At 63.4% G+C, this 19,073-nt stretch overlaps 2 protein-coding genes and 1 pseudogene across 4 annotated transcripts in view; 1 reads left to right on the forward strand and 2 right to left on the reverse strand.

The window, feature by feature from the left end:
- HRAS (Harvey rat sarcoma viral oncogene homolog) overlaps positions 1-3,082 on the forward strand; it is a 9,948-nt gene extending 6,866 nt beyond the window's left edge. The window contains exons 2-6 of one of the 3 annotated variants that reach the window (XM_012652028.1): positions 937-1,093; positions 1,326-1,504; positions 1,659-1,818; positions 1,915-1,997; positions 2,547-2,676. In XM_012652028.1, the coding sequence (XP_012507482.1) occupies positions 983-1,093; positions 1,326-1,504; positions 1,659-1,818; positions 1,915-1,997; positions 2,547-2,610 (597 nt within the window). In that variant the 5' untranslated portion in view covers positions 937-982 and the 3' untranslated portion in view covers positions 2,611-2,676. Of the gene's footprint in view, positions 1-122; positions 1,094-1,325; positions 1,505-1,658; positions 1,819-1,914; positions 1,998-2,546; positions 2,677-2,825 lie in introns of those variants that run through there. The other 2 variants (XM_012652027.1, XM_012652029.1) reach the window with 2 other exon arrangements.
- A 991-nt stretch (positions 3,083-4,073) lies between these two features.
- Positions 4,074-9,937, reverse strand: LOC105816506 (annotated as a pseudogene).
- Positions 9,938-12,500: 2,563 nt separating this feature from the next.
- The window catches only part of LOC105816508 (keratin-associated protein 5-3-like), a 32,146-nt gene continuing 25,573 nt past the window's right edge, over positions 12,501-19,073 (reverse strand). The window contains exons 5-6 of the mRNA XM_012651939.1: positions 12,905-12,975; positions 12,501-12,612 (exon numbers count right to left, since the gene is read on the reverse strand). Coding sequence (XP_012507393.1) covers positions 12,501-12,612; positions 12,905-12,975 — 183 coding nt within the window. The remainder of the gene's footprint in view (positions 12,613-12,904; positions 12,976-19,073) is intronic.

Here is a 19,073-nt window from a genome sequence, read left to right on the forward strand (position 1 = left end):
GGCGCAGGTGAGCCGCGCCGGGCGGGGCGCTGCGGCGTTGGGCGGGGGCCGGGCGTTCTCAGCCAGCCCGATACCCGGGCCGCGTCCCCGGCCGTCCGCGGGTCCCGCGAGTGTCCTCGGCGGCGGCTCCCGGCCCAGGCCCCGCCAGAGCCCGGCGCCCTGGGAAGCGCGGCGGCCATCGCGGCGGGGCGCGGCGGGGCGGAGGGTCGCGGCCCAGCGTGCGCCGGGCACCGTGACGGCGTCACTGGTCGGGGTTCCGCCTCTCCGAATGGCCTGTCTCCTGCGCCTCCTGCGGGTCTTTTCTGTCGGGCAGCTTCTTCCCGGGAGCCGCTTCCCCTTCGTTTTCTCCTGGTTCATTCTGGCTGGAGGGTGCTCTGGGCCCCGTTACCATAAGGACCTCTGGGGTGCGGGCTGAGCCAGGGAGGGCAGGGGCTCTCCGTCGATCTGCTCTGCCCCATCCCCTGGAACAGCACCTGGCATTTAGTAGGCACTCAGTGAATGCTTGTGGGTGCACCAGCATGCCCTGCGGGGCCCAGAGCCGGTTGTTGGCTGGCGCTGGCCTGCCTGGACACGCCATGGCACTCTCCACCACGGCAGGGCCTGTTCTGTGGGGGGACTGGCAACCTCAGCCCTCGGGCGCCTCCAGTTTAGGCTTTCTGCCTACCCAACAACTTCTAATTTGGGTGCGTGGTTGGGAGGAGCTCTCAGCTGTCAGCCCTGCCTTTGGGGGCTGGCTCCTGACTTCTTGCACAGGCATTAAGTGCAGCTGGGGGCCAGTCAGGGCCCCCTCGCACCCCCTAGATTGGAGGTGCCACAGGTAAGCAGCGGGGCTGCCATCCTGGCCGCCACCCCTGCTGCCTGGATACTGGGGCACAGGGAGCTGGGTGGGCCCGCCCCATGGGCCTGGCCGTGGCTGAACGCGGCCCTCCTTGGCAGGTGGGGCAGGAGTCCCTGCATTGCTGGCTGTGGCCCTTGCGGAGCCATGACGGAGTACAAGCTCGTGGTGGTGGGCGCCGGCGGCGTGGGGAAGAGCGCCCTGACCATCCAGCTGATCCAGAACCACTTTGTGGATGAGTATGACCCCACCATAGAGGTGAGCCCCCTGCTCCCAGGCTCTGGGCAGACCAGGGCAGGCCCCAGGTGGCCAGGCGTCCACACAGCCAGGCCCGCATGGCAATGCATGGTTCTGTCTCCTGCCTCTGTGGGGTGGTGAGTCCCGTCATCCTCGTACCCCAGGAGAAGGGGCAGAGAGGTACAGGGGAGGGGCTGGCAGTGTGAACTCTCCGTCAAGGAGGATGGGGTCCTTGAGCCATGTCCTCCTGCAGGACTCGTACCGGAAGCAGGTGGTCATCGACGGGGAGACATGTCTGCTGGACATCCTGGACACAGCGGGCCAGGAGGAGTACAGCGCCATGCGGGACCAGTACATGCGCACTGGAGAGGGCTTTCTCTGCGTGTTTGCGATCAACAACACCAAGTCTTTTGAGGACATCCATCAGTACAGGTGAGCCACCTGTGTGGCCGGCCCAGGAGCCCATGGCACAGGTGGGGTAGGGAGGCCACCGTGCCTGGACAGGGGTCTCCTGCCCTCTCTCTGCATGTCCTGGATGCACCCATGCCTGCAGCCCGCCAGCCAGCTGACACCTTCCCCCTCTCAGGGAGCAGATCAAGCGGGTCAAGGATTCGGACGACGTGCCCATGGTGCTGGTGGGGAATAAGTGTGACCTGGCTGCACGCACCGTGGAGTCTCGGCAGGCTCAGGACCTGGCCCGCAGCTACAGCATCCCCTACATTGAGACGTCGGCCAAGACCCGGCAGGTGAGCCGGCTCCCCGCCACCCCGGCTAGCCAGGGACTCGCCCCACCCCGCCCCAGGCAGGGAGCAGCGCTCATTGCCCCCTCTCCCTTGACACAGGGCAGCCGCTCTGGCTCTGGCTCCAGCTCCGGGACCCTCTGGGACCCCCCCGGGACCCATGTGACCCAGCGGCCCCTTGCGCTGTAAGTCTCCCCAGACGGCAGGGCAGTGAGGGAGGCGAGGGCCGGGGTCTGGGCTCACGCCCTGCAGTCCTGGGCTGACACAGCTCCAGGGGAGGCGGAGGTCCCTGGAGAGAGCTGCCCTGAGCCAGGCCGGAGCGGTGACCCTGGGGCCTGGCCCCTCCTGTCCCCAGAGCATCCCATGGGCACCTGTTGGTCCTGAGCCCTTAGGGGGGCTACTGGGAACAGACAAGAGCTGGGTGCAGGGTGGTCAGTCCCGAGCCAGAGCTGGAGTTCAGGAGGTCCTGGGCCACCCTGACCCCTGAGGGGCTGCTGCAGAGTGAGCCTGCCCAGTGGGGGTGGCCCCGGGTGCATCAGGATGAGCAGGGCCTGGCTCCCTGTTCTGCAGGTGGGGGCCCAGGGAAGGGGCTAGTGGAGTCTGGGGGCTTCAGCAGCCAGGGTTCTGTCTGAGCCAGCGGCAGGGTTCCTCTCACCCAGGTGGGGGACCTCAGGTCTCCTTCCCTGCTGGGCCCCCAGGCCGGGTCGCCACTGATGCAGCCTCTCCTCTCCCAGGGGGTGGAGGACGCCTTCTACACGCTGGTGCGCGAGATACGGCAGCACAAGCTGCGGAAGCTGAATCCTCCTGACGAGAGTGGCCCCGGCTGTATGAGCTGCAAGTGTGTCCTGTCCTGACGGCAGGTGAGGCGCGCACCTGGCAGGCGGCTCCCAGGGCAGCTGTCCCTGCTGGCCAGATGAACCACCGTGTCCACTCTGATGACCCCAGGATCCCCTGACCCTGCTGGTCCCCTGGCCTGCAGTCAACGGTGTCCTTTGTGCCCTGCCCTGGCACAGGCTCAGGACATGGAGGCGCCGGATGCAGAGAGGAAGCGCAGATGGAAGGAAGGAAAAGGAAAGGAAGGAAGGAAGGAAGTGTTGCTGGAGCCCGGCCAACCAGGGATGGTGGACAGAGGGGTGATGCAGACCCTCCCAGGGACGCTTTGCAGAGACTGCTGTGAACAGCCCAGATGCCAACGGATCCCAGCCCTCTGTCCCCTCCCAGCCCTCTGCAGGCCTGTTGGGCCCAGGTTGAATCCAGTAAATTATTGGATGGTGGACCCTCGCGTCTGCTGAGGGCGGGAGGCGGGTGGGAAGCCGGGCCCTGTCCTGCTCCGGCCCTGCTGCGGCCTTTTCTGAGAGTGGCTGGTCAGGGGCCTGGGCTGAGCCCCCTCTACCCCTTGCTCCCGGGTGTCCAGTGTTTCCTGCAGGCAGCTTTGGGTGCTAAAGGGACAGGCAGGAAACAATAACAAATTTATTTTTTTGACCAAGTGGGGGGACTTTAGGGCATGGGGGGGTGCTTGTCCCCAGAGGGAGGTCTAAGGGACTGCTGGTGGCTCTGGTCCCTGCCTTGCAGGCTCTTTGTTTGGAGTGAGGCCACCTTCCCTGGGCGTTTTCTTCTAAGACACGCTTGAGTGCAGGCGGGAAGATTTCAGGGCCGGGCCATTTTATCCCATCCTAGGGTGGGGAGCACTTTTCCTGCTTGGAGGGCAGGGCCCCGTCGATGGCCAGGAGGAGGCCACTCGGGCGCAGGAGCCTGTCCCTCCCGGCCTCCTGCTGTGGGCGAGGTTGGGGGCTGGTCTCCTCCTGCCGACCCTCGCCGTGGGGGCCACTTGCTGTTGGCGCCTGGCAGGCAGGGCGGCCCCGGGTGACCCACGCACTGGCAGCACATGGGGACCCGGCGGCTGAGTCGGCAGCAGCAGGGCTCGCGCCGCTCGCATAGCACCTGCCCTGCCTTGAGCTGAGCACCGGCGGTTTCCTGGTCCCTGGGGGGCTTGGGCCTCCGTTTGATCATCCTGGCTGCTGGGGGGCCCTTGTGGCCCCTGGTGTCTCTCCTCTTCCCAGGCTTGGCTTGAGGCTGGGCTGGGAGCCTCTGGCTCTGGGACTTGTTCCCTGGGAGGGGGGCTCTGTCCCAAGGGTCGGCCAGCTGTCCAGGGCCGGGGGGACTCCACGCTTACCCACCTCTCTGGCACGCTGCTGCAGGTGACAACCTTCCCCATTCAGAGAGACGTGCCCAGGCTGAGGGGCTGTCAGCTGCGAGGCAGCTCACCGGGGGCTGTCCTGGCTCCTTTTGGACAGGCTGGTCACTGTCCCTGAGTGTGGGCAGATGTAGGCCCCACCATGCCAGGGGATGACCCTGGGCCTGCCTCTGGGTGTTCTGTGGGCTGGGCAGGGCCTGGTGATGGGGCCCCAGTTGGGTGGGAAGGCCTGCCCTGTCTTGTGATCCTGGGAGTGGTCAGATACAGAGGGGTCAGGTGTCCAGCAGCCTTGCTCCAGGTCATGATGAGGAGTCACGATGAGGAAACCAGGGGCCCCTGACATCTAGCTGTGGCAGGGGCTTAGGCATTGATGCCCAGCAAAGGACTCTACAAACCACCTCTGGTCTACCTGGTGCCAGGGACCAGCTGGCCACAGCCTGAGCCCGAGGCCCCCAGCAAGAGGCCGGCTGCCCTGGGCTCTGTGGACGCCCCTCATGCTGCTGGGCCTCAGCCTAGGGGACAGCACAGCCAGGCGAGGCATCGGGGAGGACTGGGCTCCCGAGTCAGGGGGCTGCCCCACGGGCTGCTGGGCCGGGGAGGGACTGGCCTGTCCTCTGTGGGGAGGGGTCTGGATGCTGGCGCACGCTGGCTCCAGACCCAGGACCTGCCCGGGACACTCCTCTGTCGGGCTGAAAGGAAAGCAGTTTGGTCAGCTTCTCCCCCAGCCCATCTGGCCCTTGCACCTGGGTCCCTGGAGTCCTCACGGTCCCTGCGTGGCTCCCGGTCTGACACTAAGGCCCCCCCTCCCCGCAGGCAGCTGACCCCATAGCGAGGGGTGCGTCCCACCTGCGACAGGGGAGCTGTTGGGCACCCCCGGCTACCCTGGGCTGGCCCCTGCCTCGCGCCCTCACGCTCCTCCAGCCCCCTTGCCGTCTATCTTGGGGCTCGTCTGCACCGTGGCTGAGTCGCCCTCTGCCCCTGGGGCTGCCCACTCCATGCCAGGACTGAGCTGTTCCCGCACTCAGCTGCTCTCTTGGGTGCTGGCTCCGGGCAGGGTCCCGCCCGTGCCCTCTCCCTGAATCCTGCCTGCGTCTGGGGCACCGGCTCTCCCCACGCCCTGGCTCAGGGCTGCTGTGCTGACTGACGCCTTGGAGGGCTCGGATGAGGGGCTTCTGCTGCTCTCCGGGGCTGGTACTGCTCCAGGTCTGGGCATTGGCCCCCATGGTGCCACCTGTCTGGTGCCCTTCAGGGCACCCTCGAGGGTGGGAGTGGGAGGGTCTGGGAGGTGTCCTGTCTACATGGCTTCCCTGTCCCCCGAGGCATGAGGCATGGCCAGTGGCCAGTGAACCCAGGGTCAGCATCTGCCCTGGGGGCTTCTGAGAGTAGAGGAAGAGGAAGAGGAGGAGGAGGAAGAAGGGGAGGGGGAGCGGGAGGGGGGCCAGGGGGCAGGGCTGTGGTGGCTGGGCCCTCCCCACTATTCACTGGCCTGAATGGTGACTCAGGAGGGGACCTAGTGCTGGAGCCCACCTGGAGGGGGCAGGTGCCAGTGCTTCCTCCTGAGCTCTGCCGAGGACGCCCCAAGGAGTCTGAGCACCTCATTGTCTGGGATGGCCCAGGCCTGGGACAAGGAGTCCCCCAGGAACCCCTGCATTGCAAATACGGAGAGGTCGAGGGGATGTTCTAGGGATGGGGTGGGGGGCATCAGCCAAGAGCGGTTCCCTGGGAGGGCTGGGGACCTGCACTTGCTCCCCGCTGGACTCCACCCCTGCACAGGAGGCCCGGCTGGAGGGAGGTCCCAGTGAGGACGTGTGGACTGCTCTCCCACCTTCCAGGTGTGTCGTGCCGGGTGTGCCTAGTGCTGGGAGGACTCCTGCTGCCCAGCCCACCAGGCCTGGCCGGGCTCACCCTCCCTCTCTCCCTCCTGACCGGGGGCGGGGGCAGAGGCTCAGGTGGGCAGGGTGAGCGCTGCCCTGGGGCCAGCCAGGTCTGTCATGTGTGCTCCCCTCGGGCACAGGGGACCACCTTTGTGTAATTTGAGGGCTGCAAACGCGATGTTGACCAGCATGTGCTATTCTCCAGGACATACAGGTCCCATGTCCTCAGGGTGAGTGGGAAGGGGGTCTGTGGGGACAGCAGGCATTGGAGGACAGGGTCCTTCCAGGCTGGGGGCAGCGGCTGAGCAGGGCCCACTGGGGCCTCGGTCTGCAGGGCCGGGGTCCTCTCTGCGTGGGATGAGACCCTGAGGTTGAGTCAGACAAGGCCTGCAGTCCCTCGGGGGTGGGGTCGGGGCGGGGGAGGCTCCCGGAAGAAGGGGCTCCCCGAGGGCAGGAGGTTCCCTGGGCTTCCCAAGGTGGGTCCTGTCAGGGTCTGCCCACCATGCTGGCCTGAGCCCTGACCTCCACCGTGGGCCATGCCCTCTCGGGCAGGGCGTGGCTCTTCTGCCTTGCAGGGACCTGCCCAGACCTCCTCTGGGCGTGGCGAGCTGGGCCCAGAGCGAGCTGGGCCCTCCCCTGGGCTGCGAAGCTGGGCACTGTGGGGCAGGAGGGGCCCTGGGCTGGGGGCTCCCTGTGCGTCCCCACCGCCTCCGTGGGACAGTGTGGGAGCCAGGCCACGGTGTGCAGCCCCCGGAGGAGCCCTCCTTGTGCGGATGGAAGGAGCAGAGGTGCTCAGGGCCCCCTCCCTGCTCCAGGGCTCAGGGACACCGGAGGACATGCCTCCCGAGCCCTCCTCAGCCAGAGCTCAGCCCTGGGCCCAGAGCCTCTGATCCGCTCCGGGGAGGAAGGGGACACCCAGCTGCAAACCCATGGAGAGCCCCACATCCCAGGTCAGGCCCCGGCTGGGGCTTGGGCCTCCCCTCTGCCCCTGACCCCATGGGACTCTCGCCTCTCCCCAGCAGCCGCGGGCCCGTCCACTCTCCGTGTGTTGCGTCGGGTCTGCGAGGATCTGAGTGTCAGCTCCTGAAGCTCCGGGATCCTCTGGCACTTAGGGGGGCTGGGCAGCCAGAGCTCTGGGGAGCCCCCACCCCAGGAAGTCAGTCTTGCCCCGATGTGGAGCTGGAAGAGCTGGGAGGGGCAGGCGCCCCCAATCCTGAGGCTGCCCACCCCCATCCAGTGATCCCCACCACGGGGCCTTGGCCACGGGAGGGGCGGGGGAGGGAACGTGCTCTGGAGCCTGGCTGGGCTCGCTGCCCACGGACGCCCTGGGCTGAGGTTCCCGAAGGGCAGGCCCGTGCGGGAGGGCGATGTGGAGGGGGCGGCTGTGCAGGGGCCAGTCCGGGCCGTCGGGGTGACCAGGTTGGGTGATGAGGGTGCGTGGCCATCTCCATTTGGGGCCCAGGCTGGGGACACAGGATGAGGAGACACCGCCATGTGGGCTCTGTCTGGCCATGGGCTGGGAGGGCGGCCGCAGACGTGAGGCAGAAGGAGCAGCGGGGAGGGAAGAGTCGCTGGACGGGGCCGGGCCAGAGGGCCGTGGCTCCAGGACACAGAGGTGGCCACTGAGAGGCTGCAGTGCCCTTTGCTGATGGGGACAAGGGCTGTCTGGCTCGAGGTGTGGGGGTCCCTGGCCAGCCCTGAGGCCCCTCAATAGGGGACCGTTCAGGTCAAAACCTGTTTGGAGCTGAAGGTGCGTTGTCCGTGAGTCAGGTTCACCTGGCCGGGCAGTGCGGAGTCTGTGAGCAGCTGCCACCTCTCTCGCATTACGTGGTTCTCGTGGCAGGTCCGCTGTGCCAGGACCCAGATGCGTCCTCTGCTGGACAGCTGTGACGTGGTGTACGCCCTGGCAGTAGCCCGCCTCCTGAAAGAGCCAAGGTCACTGTGAAAGGAGGCCATCTGAGAGGACAGAGGTCACCTGGGAGGGTAGAGGTCACTTGATAGGGGGGAAGTCACTTGGGAGGGCTGATGACGTCTGAGAAGGCTGAGATCACCTGGGAGGGCAGAGGTCACCTGGGAGGGCTGAAGACAGCTGGGAGGGCAGAGGTCACTAGGGTGGCCTACCTACCACAGACCCCGGGGGATGTGGGGTGCAGCCTCTGCGCCCCTCCCAACACGACGGGTTGGAACCGAGCGGATCTCGCGTATCTCAGTGAACAAAGAGTTCCTGGAGAGACCCCCGCGGCGTCCAAGCTCAAGTGGCCGGAGACGGCACATGTGCAGACCCTCGAGGCCCCTCCCGAGGTGCCGTGCGGAGTCAGGCAGCACCGCGAGCCCGTCCATCCCCCCGAGGGCCGGCGCACGGACGGCCACGCACAGGATGACGGTGCCGGGTGCCCACCCCAACACGGCAGCCCACGGGTCGGGGCAGTGCAGCTGCCCTCCCTGGGGGCGCGGCCTGCAACGTGGGGCCGAGCGGAGCAGACATCGCGCGACTCCCTCCCTGTGCCTGCGCTCTCGGGGTGCGGGGAGCGGAGCCGCTGGCCCTGCCGTGTTTCTCATCAGTCACGTGTCTTCTCCGGGATCCACGCTCAGGCTGTGACAGCAGCCGCTTGGCCAGGCCCTTCACTAACTAGCGAACTGCGCTGAGAGGAGCAGCTGGGGCTTGGGGCAGCCCAGGAGGAAGGCGACGTTGCCCCCTGCACGTGGTGGGCAGGTCCGGGTGCCAGGAGCCGAGTCCCACCCGGCACCGCCCGGTGCGTCGTTGTTCTGAAAGAGGCAGCGACACTCGGAGACACTCACGCCTGTGGGCGTGGGGACGTGGCCCGGGCACGTCGTTGCCGGGGACACTCACTGCCATGCGCAGCGTGCGCCAGGGCACGAGGAGCAGATCCTGCGGCCTGGGGAACAGAAAAGAGGGTTTTGTTTGCTCCCTGCCGATGCTGTCAGCGCAATTCTGCCGCACAAACCCTGACGAGGAGACCCAGGCCGGGTTAAGACGCTCCGCCAAGCAAGCGCTGAACTTGAACGCCTCAGTGTTTGGTCAAATCCCCACGCGGTGAAATGCAAATATCTCGGCCGGTCATGAGTTTGGTTCTCGTCCTGGTTGACTTCCTGCTTGTGCTGTGCACACGTGGAGGTTCCGTGTCCGGCGTGTGCAGTCCCTCGGGGCTGAACCGCCCCAGCAGCCCCTGGGGCGCAGCTCCTTGGTCCTCAGAGCCCCAGCCTGTCCCCTGCGAGGCCAGCCTCCCTCCGCCAGCCTGGCGACCGCTGCTCTGTCCTCAGCCCTGGGGCTCGGCCTTCTGCAGAAGGGCCGGTCACCGGAGCCTGCAGGTTGTGGCCCTTTGGGTCTGGCTTCTTTCACGCGGCCGAGGCCCCTCTCTGTCCCCCCTGGTCAGGGCGTGTCCCCGTGTCACTGAGTTGTCTTCTGCTTCCTGGGTGGACCACCCTGTCTGTGTCCACTCCTGCGTGGAAGATCGTCTCGGTGGCTGGTGGTGGTTGGTGGTTATGACTGGGGCGGCGAATGTGGCGCGCAGGTTGTATGTGGATGTCAGCTTTGAAACCCGGTGGGCGAATGTCTCTGAGCAGGTTTGGGTCGTGTGGGAGGTGTCTGTTGAGCTTTGTAAGCAAGTGCCCGACTGTCTTGCAAGGCGGCTGTGCCACGTTGTGTCCCCAGCCACGGTGAGAGTTCCTGTGGCCCCACGTGCCCCTCCCACCCCTGGCATCACTCAGGAGCCCCTCCCGCCTCGGCCCATGGGCCCCCCCATAGGGCCTGGCGTGTCCCGGGGAGCACGGTCACCTCGCAGCCTGTGGGTGCTGCTGCTGCCTGTGTCCTTGGGAGCCACCTGGGATCTGGTCCCACGTGGCCCAGCCGGCCCAGGGCTGGGAGCCCAGTAGGTGCTCAGAACGTGGTGCTGGCTGCTCCCTGGGCCAGGAGAGCCCTTGGGGGCTCTGTCACCCCCTCCCCTGGGACCCATGCCTCCGCCCAGGAATGCCCCTCCCTCTGCATCCCCCATCTCCCCGACACCCTCCATCCCCCAGTGGCCTCACTTGACGTCATACCACCGCCTGACCATGACCTGGTCCCAAGGGTCGGGGCTCTCGTCCAGATCCACCTGGTGTGTGCGGCGATGACCCCTTGCCCTGCTCCTTCATTCTCTGCAGGGCAGGGCCAAGAGGAGGACAGCCTCGGAATGTACCAAGCAGCAGTCGCTGGCAGGCAGCACTTCTGGAAGGAAAGGAAGCTTCTGTCTGCAGAAAGCTCTTGGTCTTGCTTGTGTCAGGAGGGTCACTGGAGCCCAGCCCTCCCTCGGTGCCCACATCACCATCTGTGCCCAGCAGTCCCGGCAAGGGGACAGCCGAGGACCACCCACTGCTGCTGGTCAGACCCCAGAGCTCCTCCAGGCCCCAGACCCTCCCTGTCGTCTGGGCCACCTGTTAACTAGACAGAGACCAGGCCAGCCCCGGTCAGGCCTCCTGTCCTCCTCTCCTGGAGGGTGAGTCCCCTGGGGGGCCACACCCCTGCCCAGCCTCCCCTCTCCCCCGGGGCGGGGCCTGTCCCCTCACGTGAGGGCGGGCATCCCCCATCCCTAGCTTCCTGCCCCAGAATATTCCTCCCAGGACCCCTCTCGGGGTCCTCCTGCCTGGTCCTCTGCTCCCTGAGGCCACCGGCCAGGGCCACAGCGGGAGCTGCCGCCGCCTCTGTGCCCAGCTGGCTCCTGCCCAGGGCCCCGAGCTGAGTCCCGCAGAGGGAAGGAGGCCACCGGGTCCAGGAGAGCTGGGCCTGGGGACTGTGGCTTCCAGGCCCGTCTGTGGCGCCCACTGCCCCTCCCCGACGCTAGATACACCCAGGAGGAGCTGGGACCCACCGCCGTGACACCCCTGCTCGCAGCCCAGTTATGGAGGGAAGTAAGCACCCTCAGCCGTCCCGATCGGCCTCACTCGTACTCGTGTTTCATGTTGTCCTCAGCTGTTTTGCTTATAGGGGAAAAGGCGGGACCTGGTTCTTCTCTGCAGCCCCCTCTCCCGATCCCCTGCTCAGCCTGACGCACGGGTGTTTCGAGAATCTCCCGAGTGTTTGGAGGATGTGGCGATGCTCCGAGCGCACTCCAGGAGAAGTGAACATCGTGCCGTTTCTTCCCTTCCATCTGTGTGGCGGCGACTTTCATTTTGTTACCGGGTTGTGCGGGTTGGGACCAGAGCGTCTCTGCAACAGCGATGATGGCAGACACCTGTGGAGTCTCCTTCCTGATTTTAATGGCGATGGCTTCAGCCACCTAAGATAGTTGGCATTGCTTTATTTTAAAAATGATACTGACTTTATTTCTATTCAGATATTTCTTAACAATTTTTTTAACAATTTGTACCTGGCTGCCGGCTCGTATTGCCAGCTTTCTGGAAAGGAGTGAGTCGTGCCAGCTGTTCTAACTTACCGTGTTGCTGGGATGCTGAGTGCCTGTCCGCTGGGAGCCTCCTCAGCTTCCTGGGACACGTCCTTCTTGGCTGCGCTGTGTCATTTCTCTGCTACTCGCTGCTCTAGACCTGTGCGGATTACATTTAGAATCTTACGTGCATGGTCGCGTGTGAAAGGGGTTTCTAGCTGTTCCTCTCTGGCCCCGTCTTTCCTAGGCTTGGTGTTGAGCCTAAGCGCCTTGTGAGATGACTTGGGAGCACCCACGTGCCCTGGTCTGTGAGCCCCGGGTGAGGAGCTGTCTGGAGAAGACCACGTGGACCTCGGCTCTAACCAGGAGGGCCTGGCCCTCCCATGAGGGTGGTCTTTGGGTTGTCCTTTCTTTGTCTTCCTGTGGGCCAGTTTTGCCTGGAAATTACCATTTTCTCAGTTTCCAAATGTAAGTAGCAGAAGCGCTGGGGAGGGATTTCGGGGCCGGGGCCTAGAAGAAAGACATCGCTGCTGCCGGGCAGGACAGCCTGGGGGTCTCCGGCAGCCCAGTACGTGTGACTGAGCAACCCCGGGCTCGACGTCCCCTCGAGCCAGAGACGGGGGCTCCCGGCAGGGCCTGGCCTGTGTGTCCTGCCCCCGGCCAAGTGCAGAAGGGCCGGGCCTCGCACTTGCCGGGGTTCCAGCCTTCATCTTGTCCTCCAGGAGGAGAGACCACGCCTCTCCCGAACCCGAAGAGGGGACCTTTCAGACTCCTGGTGACATCTATGGATAGAAGAATGCCCTGGTGAGACGGGCCTGGGGCGACCCTGGGGAGGATGGGAGCCAGAGCATTCTGGAAGGTTCCAGCCTTTGGCTCCATGGATTTTGGGAGACTGTAGGTCTACCTAGGACCTGCCTCCTTTCCCAGGATGAATGGGTAGATGAGCGCTCAGGGTTGTCACCTCTGGTCTGGACTTACTCCTCCCTTCGGGGTCACCAGGAAGCGTCCCCAGCCCTGACCTGGGGTGGCCCAGGCCCCGGTCTCAGATTCTCTTCCAGCAGGGTGGCCCTCACAGGGGTGGGCAGGAAAGCTGGGGACCAGGCCTGTCGTCCCTGGGGTGAGCACAGTGTGCCGCCTGTCACCCTAACTCTGCAGAGAGTGGTCCTGGGGCCCCTCACCCTGGTAGTCGTTCCCGTGTGAAGCACGTCCGGCCGTTCATCTGTGCGCATGGACACCGACGTCTCAGCTGCGAAATGGGCAGTGCTGGAGTCGGCCGAGCTGCCAGGCGTCCCGGGCGGCCCTCAGGTGCTGGGTCGTGTGCTCAGGGGTCCTGATGGCGCCGACCTGGAAGGACCTGGAACAGGGCACAGTGGGGCCGAGCCCTCTGGCTGGTGGAACGCCGACGGCCTGGCCTCCAGACCCCGGGACACACCGTCCTCGGGTCAAGGCCTTGGTCGAGATGGACACTCTGAACTGCTCGTGTGGTTCTTGGTTCTGGGTTTGGTGACGCAACGGCAGGGACAGAGGCCGGGGGTCAAGCCCAGCAGGAAAACAGGCCTCCCGGTGACGCGGTGTTGCTCCCACTGACACCTCCTATGCCCACGGCCCCACCTTGCTGAGCACCCGCCAGGTTTCCATGCACAGACCCGGTGGCTCCTCCCTTCTTCTCCGGGGCGCTGGTGGCGGGGTGCAGCCGGGGGTGGGCAGCTCCGTCTCCCTGGAAGGCGAGAGGGGCAGAGCTGGGGTCTGCGCCAGGCAGAGGGTGAGTGAGGCCCGGATCCCGGGGGGGTCCCAGGTGACTCCCTGCCCCGGCCCCGCTCCATCTGGCTGTCATCCCTGGTGCCAGCGGCCGCACCCCAGGCCAGCTCCCTCCAGGTGCACCCCGAGTCTCCCGTCCCACTGGTCACCCACAGCCCCCCATCCCCAGCCGCCCCTCTCCATCCTGTGACCTTTGTGAGGACAGACTCCAGGCTGGGCCCCTCCCCACCTGCCCCAGACCCCCGCCCAGCACAGCCCCAGGGGTCAGGACCCTTCAGCCCAAGGTCTCCTGCCTCCACGGCCTCCCCAACATGCCCAGGTGAGCCCCACCCGTCTTCTCCCCACGAGCCACGGCCCTCACTGCCCCAATTCCTGGGGGGCTGCCCGCCGGGCCCCCCCAACCCCCAAAAAACCGCCGGAAAACCGCCCCCAGCCGGGCCAGGGCAGGCTCCTGGGACACAGCAGACCCCCAGGCACCCCCTCTCGTGCAGACGTGGAGACCACCCAGCAGAGAGCCCAGCTGCTCTCCGTGCCCCCCACTCTGTCCAGTTCCCCCCACGGTCCCTCAGCTCGGGGTGACGCCGCCCTGGGCTGGCCCTGCAGGGGAGCTGGGGAGGGGTCTGACCCTGGGAAGGAGCTTGGCCTGAGCCGGGAGACATGTCCTCCCCCGAGAGCCCTTTTGACAAACAGACCCATCCCTGAGACGAGATGATGGGGGACAGGACTTGCTGCAGAATCCCGAGCCGATCGGCGAATTTGCAGAAGGGATCCTGTCCTGCCCCACGTCCGCGGCCTCCGGCTCAGCATCCCTGCAACGCAGAGGCGGCCGGGAGTCGGGGAGGCGGGTGGCTCTTCCAGGCCGAGCTCTGCCCTCGCGGAGTCGAATCCCAGGCAGATTTCGTGTCCAGGGCAGGGAGGCTGCAGGGGTCAGGGTTTGAGTCCAGCTCGGCACAGGGCAGGGTGTGGGCGGGGCCCAGAAGTCACGTGTGGATGGCGCACCCGGCGCCGTGGTGCCCGTGCTGGACGGCTCCTGCCTCCGGAGGGCTTGCGTTCTCCGCCCGTCACGCGGACACAGACAGACACCGGCGACATGAGCGGACGTGCCTGTACTCAGACACCACAGCGTGCAAAGGGCCAACAACCCATCAGGGCGCAAAAGAGAAGGTTCTGGAGGATGAGTGCTAAGTGGAGAACTGCGCGGTGAGGAGGAGACAGCAAAGGGAGAGGACAGGCCGGGGCGAGCGGGGCCATGGCGGGGCGTGGAGAGCACCCACAGTGGCAGGAAAGGGGATCCCTCGGAGACATCTTCTTTTGTTTTGTTTTATTCTATTTTATTTTAATGATGCAACACATTCACATATGATAAAATTCACCCTTTACAAATGTACAAGTTAGTTTTTTTTTTCTTTTTTTTTTATTTCAGGGTATTATGAAGGTATAAACATTATGGTTACACTTTATGTCTTTGCCTCACCCAAGCGAGGGTTAAAGGCATGCCCTTCCCCCCTACAATTACAAGTTAGTTTTAAATATATCTCCGGGATTCTGCGTCCGTCAGCGCTATCTAATCCACGTCGTTCCCGTCACCCCAGAAGTGAGAGCTCGTCCTTGGCGGTTGGCGCCTGCTGTCCCCTGCCCCGCCCCGGCCACCACTCGCGTGCATTTGTCTCTGGGCCTTTGCCGAATGGGGCGTTTCACGTAAACGGAATCTGACCATACGCGTCCTCTGTGGCTGGCGGCTCGCGCGGAGCCCACGGTTCTCACGGTGTGTCCCCACGGCGCACGCACCAGCATTCCATGCCGTGCAGAGCTGGGAGCTGTTCCGTCGGGTCGTGCGATAGTTTCCTAGGGCTCCCGCGACAGAGGACCGTGAGCTCAGTGGCTTCCAACAGCAACTCACGGTCTCACAGTCCTGTGGGCAGCGATCTGGGATCAAGGTGGCGGCGGCCACCTCCCTCCGAAACTTGTTGGGGACTCCTTGCCTCTGCCTGGCTCCTGGCGCTTTGCAGCGACCTTTGGCCTGTGGGTGCAAGCTGCCACCTCTGCCTTCTCCCCGGGTGTCTGTGCTTCGTGGCCGACCTCATAAGGACACCTGTCACGTTGGAAGAGGGCCCGCTCTACTCCAGGGTGACCCCGTTGGAGCTGGTGACATCTGCGATGACCCTCTTTGCAAAGAGGGCAATTGTGAGGGACTGGGTTAGGACGTGAACACACCTTCTTGGGGAGGACACGGGTCACCCCATGACGGTGGACACGGCACGTCTGACGTATGCTGGCCTTTCTCATGAGGGTGACGGGGTGCAGGGACACTGGCGTCCTTGAGCCCTGCCGTCGGCTGAGCCAATGCCTTGTCAAGTTCACAGTCGCCCTCCAAGGGGAAGGGGGAGCTGTGGTTTATAAGGAAGGACACTAAAGCTAAGAGGTCACCCAGGGTCACACCGTTGACCCGTGGTGGAGACAGGGAGACTCTCCGAGACTTTCCACGTGTTGTCCAGCTGCTAAGTGGCTGGGCCCAAGTAGGAACTGGGCCTTTCTGCCTCTCATGTCTGGCATCTGCTGTCCAAGGCCAGCATTAGAGAAGGTCACAGAAGGTTCCAGATCCCATGACCCTTAGACCGTCTGACGCGGGCAGTGGTGAGATAGCGGGGTGCCGATGGGGTTGAGGGGGCGAGCACACCCTCAGGGCCTGGCCAGCGGCACCTGCAGGACAGAAGTGAAAGGCACGAGCCGCGAGGGCCACGTTCACTCGGCCACGTCCCTGTGGGAAGGAAGGAGCCGAGGGGTTTCCATGCTGGCGTCCCAGGGCCGCGAGGGCGAGGGCCTTCAGCAAATGCCTAGGGCAGCGGGGAGGGCCATTCGCCCTGGGGAGGCCGCGGGCGCGCTCGTTTGCTGGGGCTGCTGGAGCCGCTATCACGGACTTGGGGCTCGAACCACAGACGTTTATTCTCTGACAGTCCTGGAGGCCGGAAGTCCCAGAAGGAGGCATCGCCAGGGTTGGCTCCTCCCAGGGCCACTCTCCTGGGCTGGCTCTGTCCCTGTCTCTCTCCCCTCTAAGGGGCACCTGTCGGCCGTGTCCAGGAACAGGGTCAGCAAATGCTGCCAGGGCCACGCTGGCGTCCACTGGGCCACTCTGCGTCAGGAAACACCCACCCTGGGGAGGACAAACCAGTGAGCAGGCCTGGGGCCCTGAGCACTGAGCTGTCCCCCACCTCTGTTCCTCCTCCTGTTGCACACAGATCCCTGCGCCAGCCTGACCGTGTTCTTGCCTGTCATGAAGCCACGGTGGGTACAGGGGACGTCCCCCTTCCTGCCGGTCGGCATGCTGTTCCCTGATGCAATCTCCTGTAAATCCAGCCAGTAGGTTCAAGCCATTTCTGGGTTGTGGGATGTGGCTTGAGCGTATTTCGCTATAATTTGTGAGAGAGAAACAGGTATTTTATGGGCTTTAGAACGAGTGTGACGTGGCAGAAAGGAAGATTCCAGGGGGCCCCAGGGCCCTTGGCCATGGAGACAGGCCCGGGAGAACCGAGCCTCCTCTGGGGTGAGGGTCTGAATCTTCATCCCTGCCTCAGGTGCCGGGGAAGCCACGCGGCCAGAGCCTCCCTCCCCGCTCTGCTAAATGGGCAGACGCAGGACGCGCTCTGGGTCCCACCTCTCCCTGCTGGGTCCCCGCCCGGGCTCTCTGGCGGCCTGTTCCGTCCCGCCAAGGCCTCCCCTCAGTCGGAACCACACTCACGGGCCGACCCGAGCAGCACCTGCCGTGGCCCCAGGAACATGCCCCCTGCCACCACCCCAGCCCCAGGGCCCAGGGCTGGGCCACCGCGCCCTCACCCGTCTGAACGGGCCTGCTTCCACCAGCGACGGAAGAAGACACCGAAACGCTGACTTTCATTTTAAGAGGAAAAGATGGGACCCCACAGGCAGGAAGCCCCTGGCAGGCAGAGCTGAGTTTCAGAGAAGTAAGAACGGGCTTCGGTGGGGCCTTGGGAGCGGCCAGGTGCCGCCATTGTCAGCCAGTCCCTGGAGACGCAAGGTCTGGCCTGCGGTCGGGGCAACACGCCCGTCACCAGAGTCGGCTCAGAGCAGCGCCAGGCGCCCACGGGCATCCCTACTGCGCGGCGTGTACTTCCTCCAGCAAAGCGGGAGGGCCGCTGTGGGGGCCTGGTGGTGCTCACACAAGGAGAGTGCACGGGGAGGGCTCTGGGGCAAGAGGTGGCCGGGGGACAAAGCGGCCAGGGGCCTCAGCATCATGGTCATTCCTGAGAACCAGTGGGGGCCCCTGGCCCATGCCCCAGACCTCGCCCTGGCGGCAAACGGGGACACGGCAGGCGGACGGGAGCAGCAGCTCGGCGCCGTCACCGAGAGCCTCATGCAGGAGTTGGAGGACTGCCCTGTTATTCTGGTCCTTGGATGGGCGTATGGATGGCAGGTGTGGTGTTTCTCGATGCTTCGTACAGCTTGGTTGTAAAGTGGGCCTGCAGCGTCCTTGAGAACACAGCCCGGGATGTTACGATTTTACTTATTTGATTTCTCAGGGACAGTGTCTGCTCCGGAAGATGCAAGGATTCTGCGTCCAGTGGTCCCAGGAGGAAGATGCAAGTCCCGCTGCTGTCCCCTGGGCTGTGGGTCACCTGTCCCCAGAGCGCTCGGCTGTGCCAGGGCCGCCGCCAGGGGGCACTGTGCCGCCGCCCGGCTCTCGCCCGGGTAGACGCGGGTGGTTCCAGCCTGAACCTCCTAACCGAGGTCCGGCCGCCGGTGCTGGAGGCGCAGCTTCAGAAGGGGCCTGCGTGTGTTGCAGGTGGTAACGAGCATGGGAAAAGAAATCACAATAAATTAGGGACTTACGGAAGTAGAAAAATACCATGAGCAAGACCAAATCTGGAAACGTAACATCATTTTATCAAATTCGTTGTCTGAACGCTGCTCCCACAGTAGCTTTTTCCACTGTGTTTTGTTCGCTTTGACCACCTCTTCATACGATGGTTTTATTTTCCGTAGAGAGAATACACAGATGTGTTAGTTTTTCCTCTATCTTGGATGCTTGGAATTTGGTGTGTGTATGGTTTTTTTTTTTTTTTGGTGGTTTTAAAAATTTCCCTTAGCTGTGTAAGTTTTCAGGTTTCTTTGTCAAATCTGGGAAAATCTCATCAAATATTTTCACACGTGCACTGCAAAACTGCAGAGCACCCACATTTCTCGCGCAGTGTCTAGATTTATATTCTCCTTCAATTGCATTTATCAACCAACTTGTGATTGATATTCATGTCAGGGAAGCTTGTTACGTGTTTGATGCCATCTTTGGCTGTGTCAGTATTTCATGTATAATCAGCAGAACGTTTTATATTTCCCCAAATGTTTATATGATCCACTATTATGCATTAATCAGATTATCAAATAGTTTATGAACCTTCGGTACTTCTATTAGAAATGCATCTCATCTTCTTAATAAATTCTACTACCGGCGTAATTTAAAAGTTTTCCTGCAATTTGCATCTCAGTGTCAGAATAATTTCTATTGAATTTATAGCTCATTTTACCATGTTTATTTTATGTTCTATTAATTTTTATGGGAAGTCTCTCTTAATTTTTTAATAAATGCATTTAAAATTATTTTTTTATAGACAAAAATCATATACGTTCATGGTGTACAATATGATGCTTCGGTGGAATGGCTAAATTGAGCTAATTAACGTGTGTGTTACCTCCCATGCTTACTTTTTTGTGGTGAGAACACTTACAATCTACTCTCAGCGACGTTCAAGTGTGCAGTGCGCTGTTACTAATGACAGTGACCGCGCCGTATGGCAGACGCCGTGTGCTGCGCTCCTCCTCCGAACTGGAACTTCGCGTCCTTTGACTGCCATCTCCCAGCCTCCGCCCCCCACCCCCAGCCCCTGGTGACCCCCATTCTGCTCTTCTATGAGGGAGACTTTTTTAGATTCCACACATGAGATACGAGAAAAGAAGCTTTGCTTCATGTTCAACCCAGGAGCCTATACCTTCTCACTTTTTTTTTTTTTTTTTGAGACAGAGTCTCACTGTGTTGCCCGGGCTAGA

This window comes from Propithecus coquereli, unplaced genomic scaffold (assembly GCF_000956105.1).
Source record: "Propithecus coquereli isolate 6110/MARCELLA unplaced genomic scaffold, Pcoq_1.0 Scaffold377, whole genome shotgun sequence".
In the NCBI taxonomy this organism is placed as follows: domain Eukaryota; kingdom Metazoa; phylum Chordata; class Mammalia; order Primates; family Indriidae; genus Propithecus; species Propithecus coquereli.